The sequence below is a fragment of the Amblyomma mixtum genome, chromosome 6 (genome assembly GCF_055824585.1).
Source record: "Amblyomma mixtum isolate Tamu chromosome 6, ASM5582458v1, whole genome shotgun sequence".
NCBI lineage: Eukaryota > Metazoa > Arthropoda > Arachnida > Ixodida > Ixodidae > Amblyomma > Amblyomma mixtum.
The window spans coordinates 116,881,693-116,906,147 of NC_143017.1; the positions used below are offsets into that span (position 1 = coordinate 116,881,693).

The window sequence follows — 24,455 nt, forward strand, 5'->3', positions numbered from 1 at the left end:
GCGTGTCGCTACGGTTTAGCGAAGTATTTTCTTTTTTTTTTTTCGAAAGAGTTCTTGCTACGTGACCGCCTTCGCCTAGGCCGTAGGATTTCTTCACGATGAATATTGTCAAAATAGAGGTGCAGATAAAGAACAAAGCCTGCATAAAGCACGTAGGAAGCTTTTTAAGAAAGTTCTGAAAAGAAGAAAGCACTATTCAAAGCTAGCGTGAGATTAAATCAGTATGACTTCTAAGCTCGTAAGAAGAAAAATCGTAGCGAAAAACGCAAATATTCATATATGTGAAATTCCATAAATGGCTCTGAGGAGGCGCGCGGTTCCATTTTTCGTATTGTAGGAGCTCTCCTCGTATCTTCTAAGTGCAGCTGACCGCGAACTTGTGCCCTCTTTACGCTACAGCCTTTACGTTTAGCCTTTCATTGGGACACCTTCCTGTGTCATCTCGCGCAATGTAATTAGCGGCGTGGTTGCGCTGACTGCATTGTGCGATTCACATCATACGAACATATAGCGCTCTCTTACATGTAGCACCAGGCAAGGGGAAAAACTTTGCAAAAAGCTTTATTCCGTGCGCCCCCCCCCCCCCCCCGCCCCCCCTTCCTCCCCCCGGCTTACGACCGGGACAACCGGCCGCTTTCGAAAGAACAGGTATTTTTCTCACTCAGTTTGAATTTAAAGCCACTCGTTGCTTTGCTAACGGAGCTCTATTCACGCAAGAGAGTGGCGCCTCATATTAAGAAGATCTGTGCATTTGTGACAATAATTACAGCTCCTTCAGTACACATAGCTGCTGGGCCACTTAAACCACATGAGCAGGAGAACTAAGCTGAAGGAAGGTTTGAGCAGTGGTGTAGAAGGACGATGGCAGGTTGAAAAGGGGTGACTGTTGGCACTTGGCTTTTGAAGCGGAGGACCTGGGTTCGATCCCTGCATGGGCAGCCGCGTTTCGATGGAGGCAAAACGCAGAAGGTGTCAATATGCTGTGCGATGTCAGCACATGTTTAAGATCCCCAGGTGGTCGAAATTGTTCCACAGCTCTCCACTGCGTCACCTCTTTCTTGCTTCAATCTTTCCTTCATCCTTCCTTCACGGCGAGGTTGAGGTGTCCACAAAGAAGTGAGGCTGTTACTGCGCCCTTTCCTTTATCAAAATCACGTTTCAACTGCAGGCACACCAGCTTGCTTGGCATAAATAGGTCTCTATGCATCGTTAAAAACCAAAGTGAATAAGGAGAACCAGCTCATACTTAATTTTCATTCATGAACACCAATTACAATGAAGACCTGCAAATAAACACAGGTGAGTTGCGCAGACTGTTGGGTCAGTTGCTGAGCGATCAATCCAAGGAAAACTGTCCTGTCGGCTGTCTTGTCTGTTTTGAGCAAAGCTTTCCTTACAATGAAAACCAGTAGAGGGAGAAATCGAAAGCAGCCTTTGAAAGCAGTGAAATCGCAGAGCCAGGTTGCACATAAATTTGCACAAAATTACAAATAAACAACCTTCCAACAACAAAGAAAAACTGAGTCCGAGGCCTAACCTTCTAGTCTGTTCGGACAAAAATAAATCCAGAAACAAGAAACCAGAGTGTCGATAAATCCCGGCATTGTGTACGAAGTGACGGAAAGTAAATCCCACCTTGGTGTTTGATGCTGCTCTTGCCGCGACAGCAACAATTCTTCAGCCAACCGTCAAAGGAAAAACAAAGCAAAAGCAAACAAAAAAAAACTAAAAGCGAAAGAGAAGGTTTTTTGTTTTTTTTGTTTTTTTTGACGCACTACGCGCTCGCAGGAAAGACGACGATGCGATCCGGAGATCCGACTCGGTGGTCCGTCCATTTCGGAGTTGTGCACGCCTGCGCCTTCGCTCGACGGGCCCCGAGATCGGTTCGCGGATTTTCTCCATTGTTTGGCGCCCCGACATTCCCTTTCGCGTCGACGGGCGCTTCGCACGCGCACTGTTTGTCCGAGAATTTCGCGCAAATCTCCGAACGCTCGGAGTATGTGCGCAGGGGCGAACACGCGCCGAGGCGTTTGTATAATGCCCGCCCTGCAGGCAGCGGCGAATTCTGATATCCAGCCTTGCCTTAACCGTGTTAGTACGCACTGGAGAAAAGCCGAACGACCTCACAGTGCCATCCGCCTGCCTATTGTGGTTCTGGGAAGCTACGCAGACTATCATTTGCTTTCTTTCTATACAATCTCTGCACGGGGAATACATTCGGGCGCAAAATTTTGCACATTCTTCGTAAAAACTGTTCGGACTACTTTCGGTCTAGCTATTGCACGTATTATTTTTTTTGTCGCCTTTCATTCTTTTTTTCATAGAAGGCTTCTGCTGCAACTCGTCCTTTTTTCGCCGGGGTACCTGCCTGTTTCCTCTGCGTTTGTGCGAATGCATAGAAGTTTGCCCTACAACCCGTCTTCAAAATATACGGCACCTGACGATAGGCGGAGAAAGGTTAGAAAACAATTGCTTCTGGCATGGATATCAGGCAGCAAAGTAAGCTGTGTGTATTAGTGGAATGAATAGTCCCGGCTGATCTGAAGTGAACGGGCATGGGCGGAGAATTTTATTGATCGCTCCCATCACCAAGCATCACCTGCGATGCTGCGATGTTGACGTCACAGGAGGCTGCTGTCACTTTGGCAGAAGTTGTGAAACTTGGTCGCTCAGGTAGCCTTCTGATCAGTAACAAACAAACGCGGAGCAACCCTTGAAAGCAGTACAGTGATGTTGCTAGCAATCAATACTGCGTTTCTTACACCAGAAATGTTCGTGTGTCGGCCGTTATGCACCCTATGCGAGATGCGCAAAACTAGTAATATGTTTCAGCCCACCCTTGCTGTGTACCACCCGACGTGGCCGCTCCAGTTAGCCACTAGGAGTTCTTGTGTACCACGAATATTCGCAGTTCGCGCCTGGCAGGAGTCGTAACGATAGCATTGTAAGTATATGCTAGAATGTTGCTATGAGCGCTGTTCTGAAACTCTAATCTATAATAACCCGCGAAATATCGCTGTGCAATCAAATGAACGAAAACAAATATTATGAAAGAAGAAAGACACGCCACCGACATATCCTTGCAATGCATCAGCCGTATGTAGGTATAGAACCGTAGCAAAAGTACATTTAGAAAATGGGAGGGGGATGAGGGAAGCGGCGACATTTCGAGACTGTTCTCGCTAGCTTCCAGTGACTGCTTTTCTAACATGTCCGCTTCTTGACAGGTCCGCTTTGCTCGCTATCCGGAAGCGGATGACAGCTAGTGTTTTCTCTTTAGCAAAAAGGCATACCACTAAGCATGCGGTAATAAAATCCGATGTCTTTTTTTTTCTTTGGCTACGTCTTTGTCTCAGTGACGAAAAGGGCTCACTGGGGTAACGTTCTCACAGTACGTCGTACATATAGATTTCTTTGTGAACATGCTGTGCAGACATATTCCACATCCTTTCTCCACCACTGCTGGCGCGGAATAGTTCCCCGGTTCCGGAATTCAGAACCGCGCGGCTCGTGCTCTTTAATTTAGCCTGCCGTCGCATCGCTGACTATTTGTATTATCTGAAGCTGACGCTGGTTATCGGCGCCTCGCCAGTCATAACGACTCGCATCGCGACTGCTGAGTTTGTGCACAACTGTCCCGAGCTATAAACGCTGCCTGCACTGAAAACGCAATACTCGGGTTTGAACCATCACTCCCTGAGAAGGAACCTTGTATTCTGCAGTCGCAGACCAAAATCGGGGCTTTACACGTTTGCGAGGCTTTATTTTTTTCCCTTTGGCCAAACTTATTCTGCCACAATAGTGAGATTTTCTAGCTGCAATCTATTATCCGCATTCATTTGCTTGCACTTTTGTTTCAAAGCGCTGAAAGTGTCGCGTCAGCGACGAGCTGAAAAAGAAAAAGGCGAACCTATAGCGTGGCGAAGTTTGCTTCGCACGCTGAAGGCACGGTTCAGGGCTTGTTAAAGTTGCCGCCGAGTTGGCAGTTTGAAGCCAGGGGTGAGTACTTAATCCGACGAGGAGGAAGCAGAGCCGCGGATCGGAGGCAGCTCCGGTGGCAAGCTGCGCATCGGTAGCTGCGCTGACGCGGACGACTCGCCATTCCATCCGCACCACTGCACTGTAAACAACTCTCACCCTGCTGCAGACTCTGAACACTGAAAATCCTCGGAAAGTTTCAGTTCACTTCATTTATACTTTACCCGTACAGATTTTTTTCTTCTTACAGTTTTTATACACAGTAAAATAGAAGCAAGGAAGCGTTTTTTTTATTGTTCTGTGCTGTTCCGCGGCCTGCTCTAGTTAGTTGTCTGGTTAAAAAGTTGTACGTAATGAAAAGTACTAATAAAATTACTTTATGAGAACAGATAGGCGAGTTGGTGTGAATACGCAGCCAAAAACCGCAGGAAACAAAGACGGACGTGGCGGAAGGTAACCAGGGCACGCGTCGAGAGCGAGCGAGATCGATGGCAAAGGCGCGTGCGCACTAAGCACAGCCAGCTACACTTTCCGCGCATCCGCCAGGTTCCCTCATTGTCACCGGGCCTCGGCGGCCACGCGCTCCCGTGTTCCCTTTCAAGTTGAACGACCCCGCGCACCAAGACCTACCGCACTAAATCGTGCACTGCTTGGCCGGTTTCAGCCATTATTGGGCAAAATTTAGGACGCCTACGTGGAGCAACGGTTTTTGCAACAGTGGAGCAACGATGGAGCAACGGTAGAGCAACGGTGGAGCAACGGTGGTCCAACGGTGGTCCAACGGTGGTCATGACATCCGACACTGGCCAGTAATAGTGCTCCCAAAGCTCGACAGTTTCGGCGGTTGATTCTTGTCAACAGCACGCGCACTCTCACTCAGGACTATGGTTGAAGCAGTCGCTGAACCAGGCTCCACAAGCGCGCCTTTGTGTTTGGCCGTCCATCCTACATCCACGTAACAATTACTTCTCTTTCCTGACTGCAAATAACTCCCTTGTACTGCGTACGCAATATGTATAGTACGCTCGACCATCAATGCCGTATACGGCACGAGCGGCGCGCCACGTCGAGGTTGCGGCGTCCATTAACCGTCGCCTATTGATGCGCACCGCCCCGTACTCTCTTTCACTGAGGAAGTATGGCTTGAGAAGAAGAACGCTTCTTTCTCATTGTTGCCACGGTCGAGCACTGCACACGCTCGCGTGCTCATTGTTTTCTGGCCGATTAGGAGCGTCTTCTCGCTCACAGCGGCGCACACGCGCGTGCTGAGGTGCTGAGAGACGATTGTTCGCGCCCATGCGAAAAACACGATTGAGCCGTTTCCGGTGTGTCGTCGATACCCCGAGTAAGCGTGGGTACTGCGTGTGTTCGTTCTCTGCGAGACGCGGAAGCTCGCATCTTTGCCCCGTCATCGTCGAGTTCGGAGTCCGAATGACTTCCGTTTCACACAATTTCTCACGCTCTTGCAGATTCGACGCTGTAGAACTTGGAGCGGCACTGAGCGATTGACGACGAATGATATCGGCCTGAATCGAAAGATTACAGCAATCTAACAATAAAACCACGATTTTCACTGAAAACGGGTCTATATAGAGGATATAAAAAGACGAAAATGAAAAACTAGTGTCAGCATCACCTGCCCATTTTGCAAGTAAACTTCGTTGTAACAACACATTTAGCGCACTCCTTTTATGAAAAGGGCTGCGCTAGAGGACAGATTACTCCATTTTTAGTCCCACATAGCTATATGCGTATTTAAAGTGCAGGTGACACTGCCATTCACTTCAAAACGGTGCTACCGAAATCCTATTCGGTATAGACGCTCAAAGTTTGAATCGAGTCGCGTGAAAATTTGTAAGCGCAGTTTGCTGAATAGTAAATGCGTTCTTTCTGCTAGGCATATGTCAGCATAGCCAGAAAGAGCCATGAAATAGGAACTGGTTTTTACAGAAAAAAAAAAGGATGACGTTGTGCTCAGTACCAGTGGTGGTGGCTCAGTGACTTTTTTGCTCCGCTGCTTATTCCAAGGTCTCAGGTTTATTGGAGACTAAATACGAAATCGCCCATTGACTGTGCGATGTGCGATCGCACGTTAAACAACACCAGGTTGACTAAATTAATTAGGTGTCCTCTACTGCGGCTTCCATCATAGCCCATGCATCCTTTCGGGACGTCAAGTCCACAATTCAGAGTTGTCCTCACTGTATCTTCAAGAGCGTTGGTATCGAGTGAGCGGTTGGTGGGCCTGTATGCATGCCAGCGCATTCTACGCACGCATATTGCTGTCTTTCAATGTTAAGCTGACTTAATTTTTATTTTCCCTTGACGCAGTTACACTCCCCTTTTGTTTAATATTTTCTAAATTATGTGCAACTGTTTTGGTGGTCAAATCCTGACGGCGTTCAGGCAAGGGTTCACGAAAGTATGCTCCATCGAAAGGATATCTCTTTCGCAAGTACTGAGTCTATGAACGCAACGTTGGGTTTTGCTGGGAATAGCGGCAGTCAAAGTGCGACCGCATCGCGACTAGAGGGAGGAAAAGAGAGGCACAGGTTTTTTTATTATTATTATTTGCCGGCTCTCTGTTGCGAGTGACGTGGTTTGCACATATCTCCACGCATAATGGTTGAGTTTCTCTTCAATTTCTCTCAATTTATGCACCCATTAAAATGCATATTTTTTCTCTGCTCATCGGCATTCATTGGGACTCTTTGTCTCCCGTTTCCGAACAGTGTCTGTCGAGCAGCAGTCTACAACAGTCTACCTCAGCCCTAACCTGTTCTCTTTATCTTAATGAATGAATTCTCTCACTATCATGGGTAAAAGATCGAGTAAGTTCTGAAATTAGACCAATCTTAGAATATGCAGTGATTATCTGGGACCCGTTCACAAAGGTAAACATAAATAAACTTGAAAGAATCCAAAAGAAAGCAGTAAGGTTTATTTATAACACTTACGGGCGAGCATCAGTCAGTGATCTCCTAAAAAAAAGCGGCTTACTCTCTATTCCTAACATAAATCGCATATGTCGCTTAAAATATTTCTTTCAAGTAATTCATAATAATTTCAAAGTTGACACCTCTAATATCCTTGCGCATTCCTCGGGGTACCAAACTAGAAATCGCCATTCTCTTTCCATAACGCCATTAAATTCTCGAGTTAATTGTTTTAAATATTCTTTTTTTCCAAGGACCATCACTGATTGGAATAACCTTACGGATGATGTTGTCAGGCAGAGATCATTGCATTTGTTTGAAGAGCATTTGAAATAATTGTTTGTTTATGACCTTGCCGCGGTATTTTTCTTCCTGATTTTTCTATATGCAATTCTGTTTTGTTCTAATGTACAATTCTATGTGCAATTCTGATATGTCTATGTGCAATTATGTTTTGTTCGTATGTGTCTATTTTTGTATCTTAATACATTGTTTCCCACCTGCTATGATCTTGTGTACAAGATCGCAGTATTCCTAAATAAAAAAAAAATTTATGTCCCTAATATCCTAGTGCAGGTTCAGTGTTCACCAGCTGTGTCATTTTCCCCCCTCTATATCAAACAGTCGGAACAGTCGCTTTATTTTGATTCAACTGACACAAATGGGCACAGCTGCTAGTTTGACATCTGTTGCGCAAGTAATATTCTGTCCTCCCCTGGGCACTGTCCTCAACTGTCTCGTCACGTTTCATACGGGGCGATGCACGCTTAGCAATTTCACAGCCCCTATTCGCAATTCTTCTTCATCACCCCAACTCCCTGAATATGGCGCCATACTTTTCCCCGCGCTTCTGCCTCTCGACTGCTTTCTTTGCTGCCTTCTTTAAACTCGCCACCCCTTGCCGTGAAGAATGACTTTAATATCACCCCTGACCTGTCTGAAATTCCACGCCACAGCGTCAATGCAGCCGCCTTTCCACCATAGCGCATTTTCACGCACAAAGGCGAAAAAAAAAACTAACTGCTGGGCCATGGAAGCTTAAAGCAGCGTTACTCGACAGAAAGTTGGCCACGGCCTCCAGACTGCCTTATGCAGCAGCTCACTTTCATATCGCAAGCGCCGCCCCCGCCATGCATTGTCTCGGTATTATACAACAACGCGGGGTGGTAAACAACTGGCGTTTTGTTCCGCTAGCTGCCCTTTTTCTTTTTTTTTCCTCTCTTAATAACACAAAGAGCCTGTAGCTACGTTCTTCGTATTTTTGTTCCGTGTAGGCTCTAAGGACGGTCGTAAACTAAACATAAGGTGAAGTATATTATGCGTCGCACTTGAAGCAAACACTCGTGCAGGCGATATTCAAGCATCGAACTTTTCTATAATAATGATGAGTTGCCAATTTGTCTCAAAGAACAAAGAAAACAGCGAAAGGGAAGCGATTTCTGTTCTAATACTAATTAGCTAAATTTATCTCTTACATACCACTTAAGCGCGCCTTTCCTTGTGTACGTGCGTTCTGCACCCATTTCCGCCACGTAGGTTGGCCGCAGACTTCGCACACAGACCTGTTCGCAGATTGCCGGGTCCCGCCTGACGTCGCACTCCGCTCTTGTCAATAATTTCTACGCGGAACAGCTAACATTTCTAGCTGGCAAGAACACGACATGTGGCCCTCAGAAATAAACAACATGATTAACTGAGGACAGGGGTCAAATAACTTTGCCATATTGGACGATTACCGCTATTGCTTTCTAGTGTGGCTGCTCAACGAAGGGCTCATGCGTGTTCATGGGAGATGGGAGTAGCGGGGGTGGGCATAGGTGTGATAGTGCTAACTTTACATACATCCATATCTGATTTCATATAAACAGAGGGGTCAATTATACAAAGGCATTTTCGAAAGTTTTAGTTGCTGCAGTTTTGTTGTCATAAGGCCCAATTTTGTTTTCTATTTTGTTGATTCTTCGAAATTTCAGTCCTATATCGGTATAGTTCACGACACCCTGTACATGTCATCATAAAAACGGGCTCGCTAAGACTAGAAAACTCCGTCCCTTTCTTCAATGCCTGTAGTGTTTTGTGACCAAGCGTTCAGACGTCTCAAGACTGTTTGCCCCGCAGCTGACAGTGCGTGTTAGTAAAAGGAAGTAAGCATGACCTCAACTTTGCGTGCACAAAAGTTGTTGAACTAGTTCAACAAATCATAAATTTTTGGCACCCCCCGCCTGGAGATGCCACGCTGAAGCAAGGCCACAAAGAAGGTGTCGAGTGACTCTCAATTTAAGGTTTTGCCATTTTCTCTGTTTTTAGGCTTCTTATATCTATGGTAAGTCTTGAAGACAATTCGCCAGCGAGCAGTAGGCATAAAATGAACTCCAGTTATGCTTTACTGGCTACACGCATGATAAATACACGCACAATAGTAAACATACGAGGGTCCGAATGTCTGATGACTGCAACTGGACTATGGTTCAATTATTTGATTAATTAGTTACAAATGAAGCAGCAGAAAAATAGGAGCAGGCGAGCTTAATTTGGCGAGTAACTTTATGGAAACTGCGATATGTACTTTTTTTCATTTCGTCGTGTATCCCTTCAGATCTGTTTCATGTCTGCTTTATGTGTTATTACCGTTCATTTGTCTCAGTCTTGTTTTTTTTACGCAGCAGCGTCTTCAGATATGAAATTTTTTAAACATTGCTCTTCTGTGCATATGCTTTACGGCTCCTCATAAAACGCAACTTTGGTGGCTGTGGGCACCATGCTTTCCTATATGCTACGTACAGAAGCGCAACTAGGGAGTGGAATGCCAGGAAAGAGAGTTTAAAAAAAAGTCAAATTCAGTTAAGATTGGAAAATAGATGCTTATGGTAACGAATTCATACGTTTCAAAACAGCATTGTTTACAATAAAGTACTCTACAGTGGAGGACTCCAAGTTAATTTGGCCTCCTGCGATTTTTTTTGCGTGTCTCAAAGCATTAATACGCTAGAGTTTTTGCATTTCACCTCAAGTTAAACACAGCTGCATATGGCGAGGTCGAGCCCGCGGATTAGGGCTCCGAGGCATGCGCCATAGCTGAAGAGTCACCAAGGCAAGAGAGTCTACAAGAGAGAGAGAAAAAAAGGGTGGCGGTATAGCACCGCTAAGCATGAAATATTGTGCGAAAGCACGGTTTTTTTTTGTAGGTGGACACCACCGTCACGTACCTCAAAGCGCGGTTGAGGTGTCCGCTGACCAACGGAGCCAGTTATGCGCCTTTCCTCAGAATCTACAGGGAATCCTCAGAACCTTCCGCTGGTTAAGTAAAGGCGCATAACTGCTTCAATTTGTAGGTGGACGCCAACGCCTACTCGCATCGCGACTGAGGTGTCCACTGACCCAGTGAGCCTCTTACACTTGCTACTCAGAGGCTTCACACACACACACACACACATACACATACACACATACGCACACATACGCACACACACGCACACACATACGCACACACACGCACATACGCACACACACACGCACGCACGCACACACACACACACGCACGCACACACACACACACACACATATACACACACACGCGCGCGCGCACACACATATACACATACACACATACGCACACACACGCACATACGCACGCACACACACAAGCGCGCGCACACACACACACATATGCGCACACACACGCACATGCACACGCACGCACACACACACGCGCACACACGCACACACGTACGCACGCACACACGCACACACATGCACACACGCACACATACACATACACACATACGCACATACACACGCACACGCACACATACACACGCACACACACCGCTGAAACCCGGGGAGTGCCACTAGAAGTGCTTTCGCCCTAAAATAAAACCAGGAAGTCCGCACCACACCCTCATCACGGCCCTCAAGAGTACGCCCATGGGAGAGGCGCTGAGCTTCTCAGATGGCGCATTGTGATGCCCCAGCTACGAAACAAACAACCATCTCGCTTCAAAAGGCAAATCCAACACCGCACTGCTTTGTGCCGGTGCTAACCGCTCCCTTTGTTTGAGGTAGTCCTTGACTGTGCTACAGCGTGCTGTTTGCTTTCCTCTTGTGGCCGGTTACCTCTTCGATGCGCGTTGGAATACACTGCAGACTGCGAGGCAACCATTTCACACCGGCCGCTGCCAGGTTAGGCCAGCGCCACGACCGGAATAAATGGATGCACAAATGATCCATCCCAAAGCGTGGAGGCATCGGAATCGTTTCCGGGATGTGGGCAGCGCGTGCGCATCTCGGCTGTACCCTAACATCTTGTCCCACTAAGGGAACTGTATAGCCGAGGCGTTTGTACTAATGGAGGAAGTAGGTACTCGTTCTTCCTCAGAGAAAGCCGGAACTCGCATAGGAGCCTTAGCGCACTTAAGTCAGGAGTAGCACTTTTTGCGGGCTAGTTTTTATTCAACTTGAATTGAACAAGAACACAGAAGAAATAGAAACGGGCTATCCCATGAAAATTTCCACACGTGATCTCGAAACAATGATGTATGTCGATAAAAGCGGCGTTGGACACTAGCTTTAATGCGTTGCAGGTTTTTTTATACAAACCCGCCCGCTAATCTTCAGCCCTTAAAACTTTAATCAATATTACGTTATGAATTCGTAAGGAAAATTCAAATATAGGTGCTGCTGCGTGCATGAGGTATCCTTTTGAAGAGCTAATATTTTTTTTCTAATCTCATCTCTTTAATAGCTATTTATTCCATTTAAGTACAGGCCACGTCCTGTGCGCGTAGGTAAATCAGAGAATATTATGTGAATTAGGAATAAATGTTAAGGATCGCTTAGACATTATTCGACACCCCCTCTTATGGCTCGCAGGGAATTCTTCATCTTTAGATCTGCATGTTTTTTTTTCGCCTAAACAAGGCAGATTTTATGTTGCAACGGCTGACTATTACGTTTGTTCATTCGAATTTGCCTACGACAAAACATTGCTAATTTAAAGGTGTAGTAACAGTGACTAAATACTTAATAGTAACTAACATGTGCTGTTTTTCTTTTGCAGGTAAGCAAAACCTCGTTCATGGCCTAATGCACCTTGAGCGACATGCCACCGCCAGTTATGGTAAGACAACATGCCTGCTCCAACAGCAATGCTGGGGTTCTTAAACAGCCATGTTTTGTGGGCCCCGGCAACTTCCAAAAACACCGGAGAGAATATTTACGATTTTTCTTCTATTTTCTCACTTCTGTCGTTTACGCTTGAACACATTATTACGGTGCTGTCGAGCAAGCATCAACACAATCAGAATGATCCACAGAATCAATTTTTACTAGAAACAATAACTGGAGAAATTTGTCCGTTTAAAGTGCTACGCAAGAAACTATCAGTTTACTACGTTCCTAACTAATCTCAAGGCGGGCGTTATCGGAGCCTTTTTTTTAACCTAAATATAACGTACTTCTTAATATAATACGACAGGTGCTTTAGCCGGCGTTTGACGAAGTTTACCTCAATTGTATGAAGCGTGATACGTTTCGTACGAAAATCTTAATGATGTGATCTTTTCGTACAAATCCAAGTTTAACTTATTTTTTATCATTGAAGAACGCGATCGCAGAATAAAAACAGCAAGCTTCGAGCATCGTAGAATTAAATAGAGAGAAAAGTTTCTTCCTAAAAGATTCACAAATAAGGACTTGATAAACTTTGACCCTGAAATGCCTTTTCGCCTTAAAACTCATTTCAAATTCAAGATTTTGCTTCCCTTCTGATCTCTTTGTTGCTCTAAACCAATTAATTATTGAAGGTAGCACTTCTCATTTGGGTTACTCAACGCATTGCGGTCACCTGTAGTTTCCCAGGGGGACCTCTTGCGGACGGTACATCTCCTCTATCCCGCTTAAAATGTCGCTAGTAGTAGTTTACACCGGTATCAACTGATCAACCTTTTAATTTGTACCTGGTAAGTCCGGCTGCCAGGAACTTTCTGCGTTCATTAATATTTTTCTTGGTCTTCTTCTTCTTCTTCGCCTCTTTATAATGGCACATACCCACGTGGGGGGATTGGCCAAGGTATAGTGGTATAAATAAGGAAATTTTCATAGGATTACGATAAAATATCGGAGCCAAACGTGAATTTTGAAAAATGTATTCATGAAAAAGGATAGAAGAATATTTGAAGTGAAATAACAAAGAACATTTTGGCGAGAATAATAAAAAAAAACTCCAAGACTTTTAAAGGAGTTAGCAAAGCAACCTACCAGTATCAATTATGTAATCATGGAGATTCCCACAAATTGAACCTCTTGCATATTTTTTTTTCACTGAACGCTAATTTATGAAACGTAATGGCAGTGCTTATAAATCCTATAAGAATTTTTGTACCCAAACGCTTTATGATGGCTGTAGTTTAGTCTGTTCTTCCACATCCCAACCAGAAATATTATTTCCTTTTGACTTTGATTTTCTGATAGATAAAAACCTTGAAAAAATGATATCATGTGCGCGCGATTTGCTTTATCAGAACTTTAACAAGGGCGTTCATGCGCAAAAACTACAAGACACATCCTGAACTAACCTTCATTCAAAATTTGTTTGAACGTTTCTAAAACTCGCAGCTAGTACTGAACCCGCAAAATTTTATGATGTATTTTAAACGTAAGAGAAAAACAAAATATCTCTTTGCGTAGTCTAGCTCTATGTCAGCTATCAATGCGACTAGTAGAAGTTCATTAGAAGCTTCCTTAAGAAAGAGGTGGTTTTTCGGAACTTACTAAAGTATCTCCCGATGTATGTACAGGGTCGATCAAAAGTTCCCAGGCCACAGGTTCTGCGTTCGGGCACTATAGTCTGGAAGTTACGTCATCCTCCAAACCGCAGAATCTCTAATGAGGATAGAAGTACCATTCTCACTTCTGAGAGCGTTGATAGTTTTACTGCTATCACAAGTGGCAGGATATGCCGCTGAAAAGGAGACCCTGTGGCCTGGGAACCTTTGACCAACACTGTACATAATCGTCTTCTACTCAATGAAGGTTTTTGCATTATGATGTAATGGATCCATTGTGAATAGCATATTAAGCCCTGGCTTCGGATGATTATGTGGTTTCCAGATGAAATATTCGGGCGACAACTATCAACGCCAGATTACTTGGAAGGGTGTGGCAACGTTAAAAAGGCACGCAAGATCCTTCCGAGTGGACTAAAGTAAGTGACTGAATGGTCATTAAAAGAGAATTGACATCCGCGTGACCGGTCCATCGTGAGCCAAGTCCGTTTATCGCTTTAAAATCACGCTGAATTCACTTGTCATTTATAGCCCATCGCGCATAACAGACGTGCCAACAACTGACCCAACTCGGCTAGGCAAAACTCATGTCATAGAAGGAGGTTCAGGGAAGAATCAGAAGACAAGGGCCATTAAGAGCTCACTTCACGTAGCGGGAACTTCCAGACATGCAGAGCCCATTAAAATCGCGCGCCTGTTCACGAGAGGATCCCCGCAGTCGAGCCGTCGAGGACCGCGTGACAAACACGTGCGGTGGGACAGCGCCCAGCGGTAAAGCGAGCCAAGTGCGGCGTGCGTAGTGCGCGGCAAAGTCGCCCCTTCCTCTGCGGCCGTTCTCGCGTCCACCTCCGGCCAAGGGGGCTGGCCGTGTAAGCCCATTAGGCGCGGTCGCGTCGACGGACAGCAGAAGGGGAGCAAACCTCGTAAGCGCGCCGGGAGCGCCGGACGAGCGGTAATGCGCGTCTAACGGCGTTACGAGTCGCGGGGCCCAAACGGCAGCCGCCTGTTTACATCGGGAAGGCCGTCTCGCTCACTGCACCGTGAAGCAATTGACGTTCGGGGATGTAGAATGTAGACGACTTGTGCGGACGCTTTGTTTGTATGCCTACTGTGTTCTTTCTGTGGTTCCTTTATTCATTTATTTTTTTGCGCGTTCCTTAGAGGTCACTGTGCGTGGGTGCGTAAGGGGGCGGGCGGGAACCCTAAATTCCGGGCGCACAGGGACACACGCGCTTGGGAAGCCGTTCCGCTGTCGTTTCCGAAGAGTGTTAATAGCTGCACATAACTTTGCCTTTCCAGCAGCGTGCACTTTCACTCTCTCCTGTCGTTTGCTTATGTTCTTAGCTCCGTATGAGGATAGAGTGAAGGCTGCATGTTACGAGATGACGGCACGCCTTAGCACGCACTTCTTTCTAAGAGAAGGTAAGTTCCTTGGCGAGTTGGTGAAAGCAGCTCATCCGGACCACGTGGAGAATTTTTTGGGCATTCATGTGTTTGGCCCGTTCATTATCGTGGCATAATTATTCTATGCATTCTGCAAAGGGGGTCTCCTATACTGGTTGGCGTCGACATCACATAGAGCGCGCTCTTAGTATTCCGTGTGCAAGCGGTGGGGATTAGTAATACCAGGCGGAGTCTTCAGAAGGGTTCACAGCCCCGATCTTCAGAGCTCTAAGACATCCCCTCGTAAAGCATTTTAACTATACCGCTTTCTTTAAATTGTTTTTAAACAGATCCTTAAAATTGTGTCTTTGCTTTGTGAAGCCTCATAATAGGATTAGAGAGGCACGAACAGCTCGTTGACAGCATCACACTCATTCCTCTTTCGAAACATATGAGCGCCTATCTCCGGTTGAAAAAGCCCGAAGTGGGGGGAAGGTCATGCCGATCACATACAGTTCTAAACCGTTTCTGCACACCGTCGTGAACATACTAAGTACTAAACTTTCGAAATCGCTGTTTTGTAATTCAGAACTCTTCCATTATGCTTCCCTTCCGAAGAATGCTTATGTTAATTCCTTACGAAGGTACCACTAGCGTCGGCTAGCACTCAGTTCGTGATGTAATTAGCACTCACAACCGCATTTACCACGTAATCAGCACGCTTTATTTCTTGTCAAAATTTTACACCGTTACCTGGAGGCAGTCTGTGCATTTTGCCGGCCTCTTTTTCTTTTTTTTTCTTTTTTTCAGGACACACACTGCCTTGACCCTCGGGTATGCGCGCCATTTATTAAAGAAAAAAAAAGCTGAAACAAAAAAGAAACTAAGCAGGTTTTGACGAAACCGCTGTTATCCAGCAGCACTTTCTTCCCGGAAGCGATTACGCGCTCAAAATTCAAGTCCGCTTGTTGAGCGGTTTCCTCGCAAACTGAAGTAAAAAGCTTAAGCTGCCTGAGCTTATTGCCGAGCGGACACGGCGGCGCTTATCCCTTCTCTCCGGGGTATCATTTCCCTCTTTGCGGAACCCGTAATGACGCAACCCAGTGCTTGCACTTATATTTCTTCTGTCTGTCCAATTCTGTTTGCTTTTGTTTTTGTTTGTGTGCGCATGTTAAAACGACACAGGTCATTTTTCTCTCTGGGTCAACGGTGGTAACGTTTTTTCTTTCCGCGGCGCAGTGCAATCTTTTTTTTTTTTCCTTCTTTTGCCTGCGTCAAGAGAAACTGCATAAGCTACCAACTGTCATCTGAAGACGCCCTGTCCAAGCGAACTGCCCATTACTACAGTTTCGTCCTTGTAGTTGGTTTCTTATACTAGTTTTTAATTTATTTATTTATTTATCAAATACTGCCAACTGCCTCTTGGCAGTCAAAGCAGGAGTGGATACATTGTTCTTGAACAATTGCTAAGGTGAGTTTAACAGCGGCAAAGAAAGAAAACATGCTATTGACAATCAGCCACGAAGGAATGTGCACAATCAAAAAACACAAAAAAAGAAAGAAGGAATACACTTTGAAAGGCGGACGGCAAAGCAAGAAGTGTTGTAAAGAAATACTTGCTGCATCATAGATAAGATGACACGGCCGTAACAAAAGATTCAACTGAGGGCATGTCAGCTACTTCATAGGGTAAGGCGTTCCACTCGGCTGTGGTTCGAGGAAAGAATGATGAACGGTAGGCATTAGTTTTAACCTGCGTTAGTTTTAATACTGGTATATTTTGTACCTGCCGCTATTGGTCCACATTGAAAGAAAAAGGGATCCTCTAGCCGCCTTAGTTCATCTTTTTCTCTCGACTGACGTCTACTGGTCGCGACAATACAGTGAGGAGCTAAATCAATGTAAACAAGTCAGAGAGTGAGAATGATTGAGTGAGCATGCATAAGACATCTCTAACTTAATTATATTCTAATTGGTGCCTCTTTAACTATTTAGCTACCAGCAAGGAAAATATATAGATACTAGCCTTTTATGTTAACCTAGTTTATTGTCGGACTGCTTTAGTCTACCACTTCGCATCCACCTCTGTAATGTGCTGTGTATACCTTCCTTGGCATAAATTACTGCTCACTTCATTCGTTCACTGCGACACTTATCGAGTCGCGTGAGTTCTAATTCCTGCCTCACGTTTACTTTACTATCGGCCGTTTATTGATCTAGTATTCTACAAAAGATCACCTAACTTCATTCCTACTCTTGACGATAAATTACGCGAGAGGGTGTGTAAGTTCTCAGTTATTAAGATAACTATTTGAGGTCCTTTATTTCACTCTTGCTGCGGGCTTAATTTGTACTAACATGAAGTGATCTGTCATTGGTTTTCATCTTTCGCACATTGGGGGCATATCGGAATGGCAGGTACAATTTAGCAGGCGTGGTGCTCTCTTAAATGGGAGCAAACACTGCGCATTCGGACGTAAATAGGCCGTCTTTTAGGCTTCTGTACTATACGTATAATGAGTGCATATCATTTCAGAGTGATGCATTTTTTAAGCTTAAAGGGGCTCTGAAACGGGCGCTAACAATGTTGCGGTATGCCTGTGACGTAAAAGGACGCCGCATCACGAATGTCTTCCAGCAAGAATTTTTAAGCATGAAATGCTTTTAGCTCCCGTTGTCGGCAATGTGGTGACGTCCCGCCGAGACTTAGAGCCAACATCCGGACACTGAATTCCACTCATCAGGGCACTGAATTCCACACATCCGGGAGCTGAAACGAGAGCATCCGGGCACCGTACGAAATTTAACGAGACTCTCTAAGAGAGAGGGCCGCTTAGAGCAAGAGGGGAGCTCCAGGGCGAGAAGGGCTTTGGGCGGAAAAACTGCTTCCGCGCCGTCCCGAAGGATGGCGCTGCGGTCCCACACTCACGCATGTAAAAGACCGGCCGCTGGGCTTTCAGCTCATGACGTTTCCGCCTTTGGCAGGCAGATGCATACACGCTCGCGGAGTATTCGAACGCGCTGCATATACATTCTTGTCAGGCCTGCGTCTCGTCGTGTCCGCGTACGCTTCTGCATCGTCCTGCATTTCAATGGCGCCAACGTCACAGCTGCTTAAGCCGAGCAATGGAGCCTGACAGAAACCGGATACAGCTGACGAGGCAGGGCGGAAGAGATTCCCCAGACACTCACAGGAAACGATTGCGTCCACATGGACCAGTGCACAGTATGTGTGGTGTGGTGTGTTGAACACTAGACCCATTTCAAGATTTTGACTAGTACCATCTACAAACAATGTGTTATGCCCGTAAACATTTCATCCTTACTCTAATCTCGGTTACGGGAGAGGCAGAGTGTTTTTTTTTATTCGATTTGTAGAAGCTGAGTTACCTGTAGTTAAAATTTGAATTTAGGCATCTTAGCGCCTTTCCCTCTTCACTCGTTACTCGTTTCACGCTTAAATGTCGGAGCTTCCTCACCCGCCGGAGCTACGCCGCTTATTGGCCGCGGCCATGGCAGCTGCCTGATGTCTGAAAGAACCTAACCAATAGTCACCTCTTAACTGGTATACGCAGGAGTGGTTCGACGGAGGAGGGTGCGAGCATCAAAAAGTCGCCGGAAAAGGATCGCCAACTTTCGCACGGGATTGTGGATTCTCTGCTGCGTGTAGAAGCGTATTATTTGGATATGGTGTTAATGAGAACGCAATGCAGTGATTGAGCGAGCTGATGTGCCCTCCTCGCAAGGTGTTTAACAAACATTTTTTAACAAACATTATTTGTTTAATACATTACATTACTGAGATATGATGTATTGTCCGCAGTAACTTGTTTAGGATAACAAACGATTACTATAATTCGTTTCCTCCAGGTCAGGTGTTGCATTAACCGGTACGTTGATCGCATAACAATTAACTTTAACCTTCGCACCTCTGCGCACCTGCCAAAGTCCTTGCTTAGATCCGCTCAGAAAGTCTTGCAATTAGAGACCACTGAAAAAATTGTGATATTAAATCAGCCTGTCATTTATAGTTAGCTGTATTATAGTGGGTAAGCACTGATCTGATGGATACCAACCCCGAACAAAATCGTCTGTTGTCTGTTCCCTTGCCTGTTCGTAGCTGGACTAGCGCGAGCGCTCCGTCCCACTGCACTGCCCGCTCATCGTCGTCTTCTACGTAGCACAAATATGGGCTTTAGCAATTATTCGAATGTATTAAGCATTGTTTGTAGCTTCTTTTTTTTTTGGGGGGGGGGGGGAAGGGGGCAACTATGTACGAAGGCCCGACTTAAGTGTTTGTTATTTCCCATCAGCATCGACTAAACTCTAGTTCTATGAACTTTAGCCGGAGTACTGAAATCGTGAAAACTAGCTTAATCTAATGTCAATACAAACTTCACAATAAACTGACTCGAACTCTTCGCACCAACCTTGTATCTCTGTCTCCATCTTTATTTCTTATATAACTCAAGCTCCTTGCAGGGCCTAAAGTCTGTGGATTGTCTGAAGTCAGAGATTTTTGTTGAGAAAACTTCGAAGGTTCTCCACTAACTGGCACTCTCAGGTCGCCTTCTGTTCCCTATCCTTAAGTCATGAACAACGCTCGGTCGTAGGCCTTCATCGAGCCGACGTAGTTCCTTTCAACCAACAATAAGGCTGCGTACCATCGCGCCTCGCTCTTCACTGAGGCAATGGGATTCCGCCGTGCGCTTTACTCTCGAAGAGCACCAGATGCTTCAGTTGATGCTCTAGAGTCAAACAATCAGAACAGAGCATGCTGTACGGAGAAAAGCTAAGAGATAAAACTAAATGAGCAAGCCGCGCGCGTTGAAGAGGCAGCTCCCGGGCATTCCTGCGCGCAGGCGCGCTGGATAATGAGGCAGACTGCTCGTTATGCGCCCGCTGTCTCGAGGAGTTCGTTCTGCCTCTCGTGGAATGCGCCGCTATACGGCAGCAGCCCTCAATCCTTGACAGCGACGGTGGCGTGCAGCCGCCCAGAACTTTCCCAACGACACTACAGTTGAAACTAATGAGGCGGCGACAAAAAAAATTCGTACCAAGCCGCAGTGCGGCACAGTGAGAAAAAAATAATAAAACATTCACTTGCGTCCCAACGGCTGAACCATGGCTGGCTTTTTGTTTCAATTTCCCAGCTTTTCAGCAGTTGAGTGCAGCTGGCGCCATGCCGCGAAGTCAGGCTTCTTCCCATGCGCTCATAACTTCACTTCTATCGGGACTGAGACTTGGAATTTTCAGCTTACGAATTTTGTTCAAGCCATCACTTCCGTCTTCAGATATCGTCGGCAGGTGGAACTGAACTTGCTTGAACTTAAGGAGTACCAATACTGGGGCAGTTGTATTGAAGAGCGGTCCAGGTATCAAATAAAACTGCACCTATGATACTACTTGTGGAATTAAGCATGCAGATTTAGAGTACCTGTCCCTGAGAACGTTACGTATTCTATGAACTGACTTGCATGATGCTCTATTTTTGCTGCTTTTAGCAAACTTTTTACCTTTGAGAAAAAGCGTTAATGCTGTGCGCATTGTCCTTCAGTTTGCGGGGATTATTTGGAGGCCGTTCGTTCTAGCTTGGTTTAGTTTAGTACAAGGGAGCCTTGCGGTCTTTGGTTCGGTTAGTCCATACTAGACATTGGTATCAAAAGACATGTATAGCACAGATCACCGCTGAACGACCAGTACAAGATGAATGAGGTAGGGACTATGGCATGGGACTCTACCGCGGGCAGCTTACTTAAGATGGCTACTTGAAAGCTAGAAATATAATATCTCAGGTCAACTGACAATGGTCGGGTTAACTGAGTCATCGGCGGTTAGAAATTATGAGCCATCGCTCAGAAGGGAACTGATATACTTGAAAAAAATAGGCTCCACAACCCAGTTTAGTGGCTCATAGGCAACTGAGGCATAAAGGCCCGTTCACACTTGCCCAAAAATTCGGCGAGCGAAGCGGATTCGCTCGCCGCAAAAACAGGGACCTGTTCTCACTTGTTCACGCGCGGGCGAGGCGGATGCGCCGCGCCACTGCTGTTTCTCGCTTTTCCAAACCGCGTCGCTGCTAGCGGCATTCACAGATATAGTGAGAAAAGAGCATAAATTTACGCTGTCTACGTACCATAAGCGTATGCATGCTCACGTACGTTAAACGCAGGCACATTCTCACTTTTAGTTCAGCGTATGCTAGCACAAATGCAAAAATAAACTCAGCTGTAGTGGCGCCATCTGGCTGTCAGGGCGGGAACCATTACTGTCAACAAGCCGACTCTGCTGTTAAGCCTAGAAGCGGCGGACTCGTCACTCTGAATAAAAAAAAGAAAGCAAATTTATCACTTATACGCTTTCTTGGAGGCGAGGTGAGAGGAAGCGAAAGACCTGTGCCGCATTTTTGGCCAGTGAACGCACTGAAAAAGGCAGCAACAACGAGAATTCAATCCGAAGCGGGGGGTCCGGCTTCGAAAGGCGCCGCCATGTTGGTCGCCGCGCGGCGGAAATGGGTCCAGCCCGATCGCCCTCGCCGCGCCGCTTTCCGCGTCGCTCGGCGTCAAAAGCGGCCGAATCCGCTTCGCTCGCCGGATTTTTGGGCAAGTGTGAACGGGCCTTAAGCGCGCACAAAGCGTGCGGCTCTGTTCGGCTGTACATCCTGCTCACTATCGCGCAATGTCGGCTTTGGAAGGCGGGGCTACTTTTGTGTCCGTGCGTATGTGATCGTGTGAGTGTGAAAATTTGTGGTATCATTCCCATTAAGCATCTGCAATAAGATTCGCAAACTTGTTCGCAAGTAAAACTGATTCGCCGTTGGCCAGCGTTTTTTTTTTTTTTTTTCGGGCATTAGTCATGGCAGCCAGAGATAATAAAGGCTTCCTGAAATCGCGAAGCCAACGAATATCAGAAAAAAAAAGAGTGCTTTATGAATCGGCCCCCTGTTCACTAAGTCTGCAGCCTGACTGTCGCCTCTTTCAAATTCCTTGGTAAGCCACGTTGAAAATTCAACGTGACGTTGCGCTTTTCACTCGCCCACTTATTTTTGAGCCAGACAACGAGCTAGCGAGCTCTTAGCTTCTCACACGATTATTAGCTGACCGCATTATTTACTTTCCCTGCGAGCTTGCTTTGTGCTGTTCTTAAATATCGATGTGCATGTTGCTTATTCACATCAGCATATTTTCACCTTTGGACACACGACCGTTGTGTTCTCTGGTGGCAGCCCTCTATCGCCTGCATAGCCTACGCCATCTCATGAGGCACGGAGAGAAAATTGACAAGGAATACTTTCAGCAGCGCTATACAACAAGACTAGACGTAGGAAGTGATAAACACGGCGCTGAACTTGCAACTGTAATAATCTGCTCCAGCGTTGTGCGTCCGGTTTAAAAGTCGTTAAACCAAAGACCTTGACAGTGCGTTTCATTATGTCGTGACAAAGAAAAATTGTGAAAAACCGGAGAGGGGGGGGGGGGAGGGCACTGATCAAGTTAAATAAAGGAAAAACTTATTACACGCGACGAAACTGGCCTCATAGCCGTGGCTTCGAAAAACAGCAAAACTCTGCGGCGACGTTCTCTGCAAAATAAAAAGGAAAACTATTGGAGGCTGAGTCCAAAATATCGCCGTTTCAGCGATGCCCGGAGGGCTACTGCTGCCAAAGTCAGGCAGGAATGATATCGACGCCGACAAACAGTTCGCGCAGAGAGACTGCTGCACACTGTGTCCTTTTTTCGCGTATTGATTTTGTGCCTAAGCCTCGGAGTTTCGCAACGGCCTCATTAGCTAGGTGGGAAAAGAAAAAAAGAACCGGATCGGCCCGAGGATGCGACATTTGCATAGCTAAGCGGAAAGTGCAGCTCGTTTCTGGAGCAACAGCCGCGATCGAAACTTTTAACTGCTAGGCGCGAAAGGCCGGCGGTCCCAACGAACACGCAGAAACGAAACCAAAGAAGGTGGCGGATCTCGAGGCGGACACAAAATTGGAACGAGGGCTTCTTTTTCGAATAAACAGAGTGTACTGCTCAAGATAGGACCAAGGCCTGCAGATAAATTTAATACTCCGCTTGTTACAGGAAAAAGCTTGCGGACAGCGAGCATGACTTCCCTCCCTAAAACAGCCTAATAACTTTCAGCAAGCCGTTTGCGTGACAAAAACGCGTTCAGTACATTTTTTCATTCGAAATGGCTCCGGCTTCGTCTTTGGCAGGTTGTATTTGCACTGTGCGTCCCTGCTGTGTAATCATCATCAGCCTGAATGCACCCACTGCTGGGCAAAGGCCTCTCCCATGTCTCTCCAATTAACCCTGTCCTTTGTAATTGGTTTGTTCATAGAAGGTTGTGGCGAAGTATTACACCAGGCTGGCCAAATCCGGTTCTGGTGAGGAAGTGCGTTGTCGGTTCTGGTCACCGAAATCGGAAAATAAAAAACTCCGCGTGTCGATGGAATTGCATAACCAGACTTGGAGTGCGGCTGTGTAATATCACTCACGAAAAAAAAAAAAAATTGGAGTAACAGTTAAGCTCCACCTGAAGGGTATGACGCGATAGAATATTGAGTTAATTCCCATTTGCGCGGGAGGTCATTCTCTACTTAACATTCATATATCCTTGGAAGTCCTCATACCCCTCCTGGTGCTGTGGTGCAGCCGTTAAGCGACGCGCCACTTCCCAGCGATGGCAGGTGCTGCCTGCGGTCGCCTTGTGCGCTATAGTTTGCGTTTCCCGAGTGACCAAACGGGGGATAGTTTCCTCGTTATCCGGTGGCCAGGTTGGGATGATGCTTCAAGGTCACGTGACCTAGGTGGCACTCCTGCCTCCTAGGTTTCTCTCTGGGTACCACCTGCCAGAGTCATGCTCACGATTTTCCGCTCACAACGCCGACAACGTCGACTCCGAATTTTTTGCAAAACGTTAAAATCCTGCTCTCTTAATTTAGCAGCCTGCCAAACCATGCAGCACGCATCTACGAGTTTCGCTCTTTGACTGATTATTTTGCTTCTCCTCGAGGCAAAATACAAACGCATCATTTTGAGTATTCAAAAACCTCCTGATGAAGCCTTTTATATTCATTTCTTCTAAAAGCTGCTGCTTGCAATATGCCGATATGTCTGTGCTGTGACTCTTTACCGTGTAACTTGAATCTGTGGCTCGGCATAGAAAAGGCGAACTGACTCTGAGTCACAAAGGCGAGCCTATTCATATCCGCTTCATCGTTTACATTTTTCAGTGCCTTTTCCTACCAGACAATCGTACTGTCCTCAATGACGGCGCGCTTTTTGCTTTCTCTGAATTGCTACAGCCTCCACGCATGGCTATCTCATGTTCTGCCCCTAATTTCCATTCTTGATAGTTAGAGCGAGAGAGATGAGCC

At 46.1% G+C, this 24,455-nt stretch overlaps 1 protein-coding gene across 3 annotated transcripts in view; it reads left to right on the plus strand.

Annotated features, from left to right (window-relative positions):
• Window positions 1-24,455, plus strand: part of LOC149340152 (uncharacterized) — a 207,733-nt gene that overhangs the window by 136,721 nt on the left and 46,557 nt on the right. For 2 of the 3 annotated variants that reach the window (XM_089548897.1, XM_089548900.1), the window contains exon 2: window positions 11,971-12,030. The exons of the other annotated variant lie outside the window; for it this stretch is intronic. In XM_089548897.1, the coding sequence (XP_089405023.1) occupies window positions 11,971-12,030 (60 nt within the window). The remainder of the gene's footprint in view (window positions 1-11,970; window positions 12,031-24,455) is intronic. 3 annotated transcript variants of the gene reach the window in all.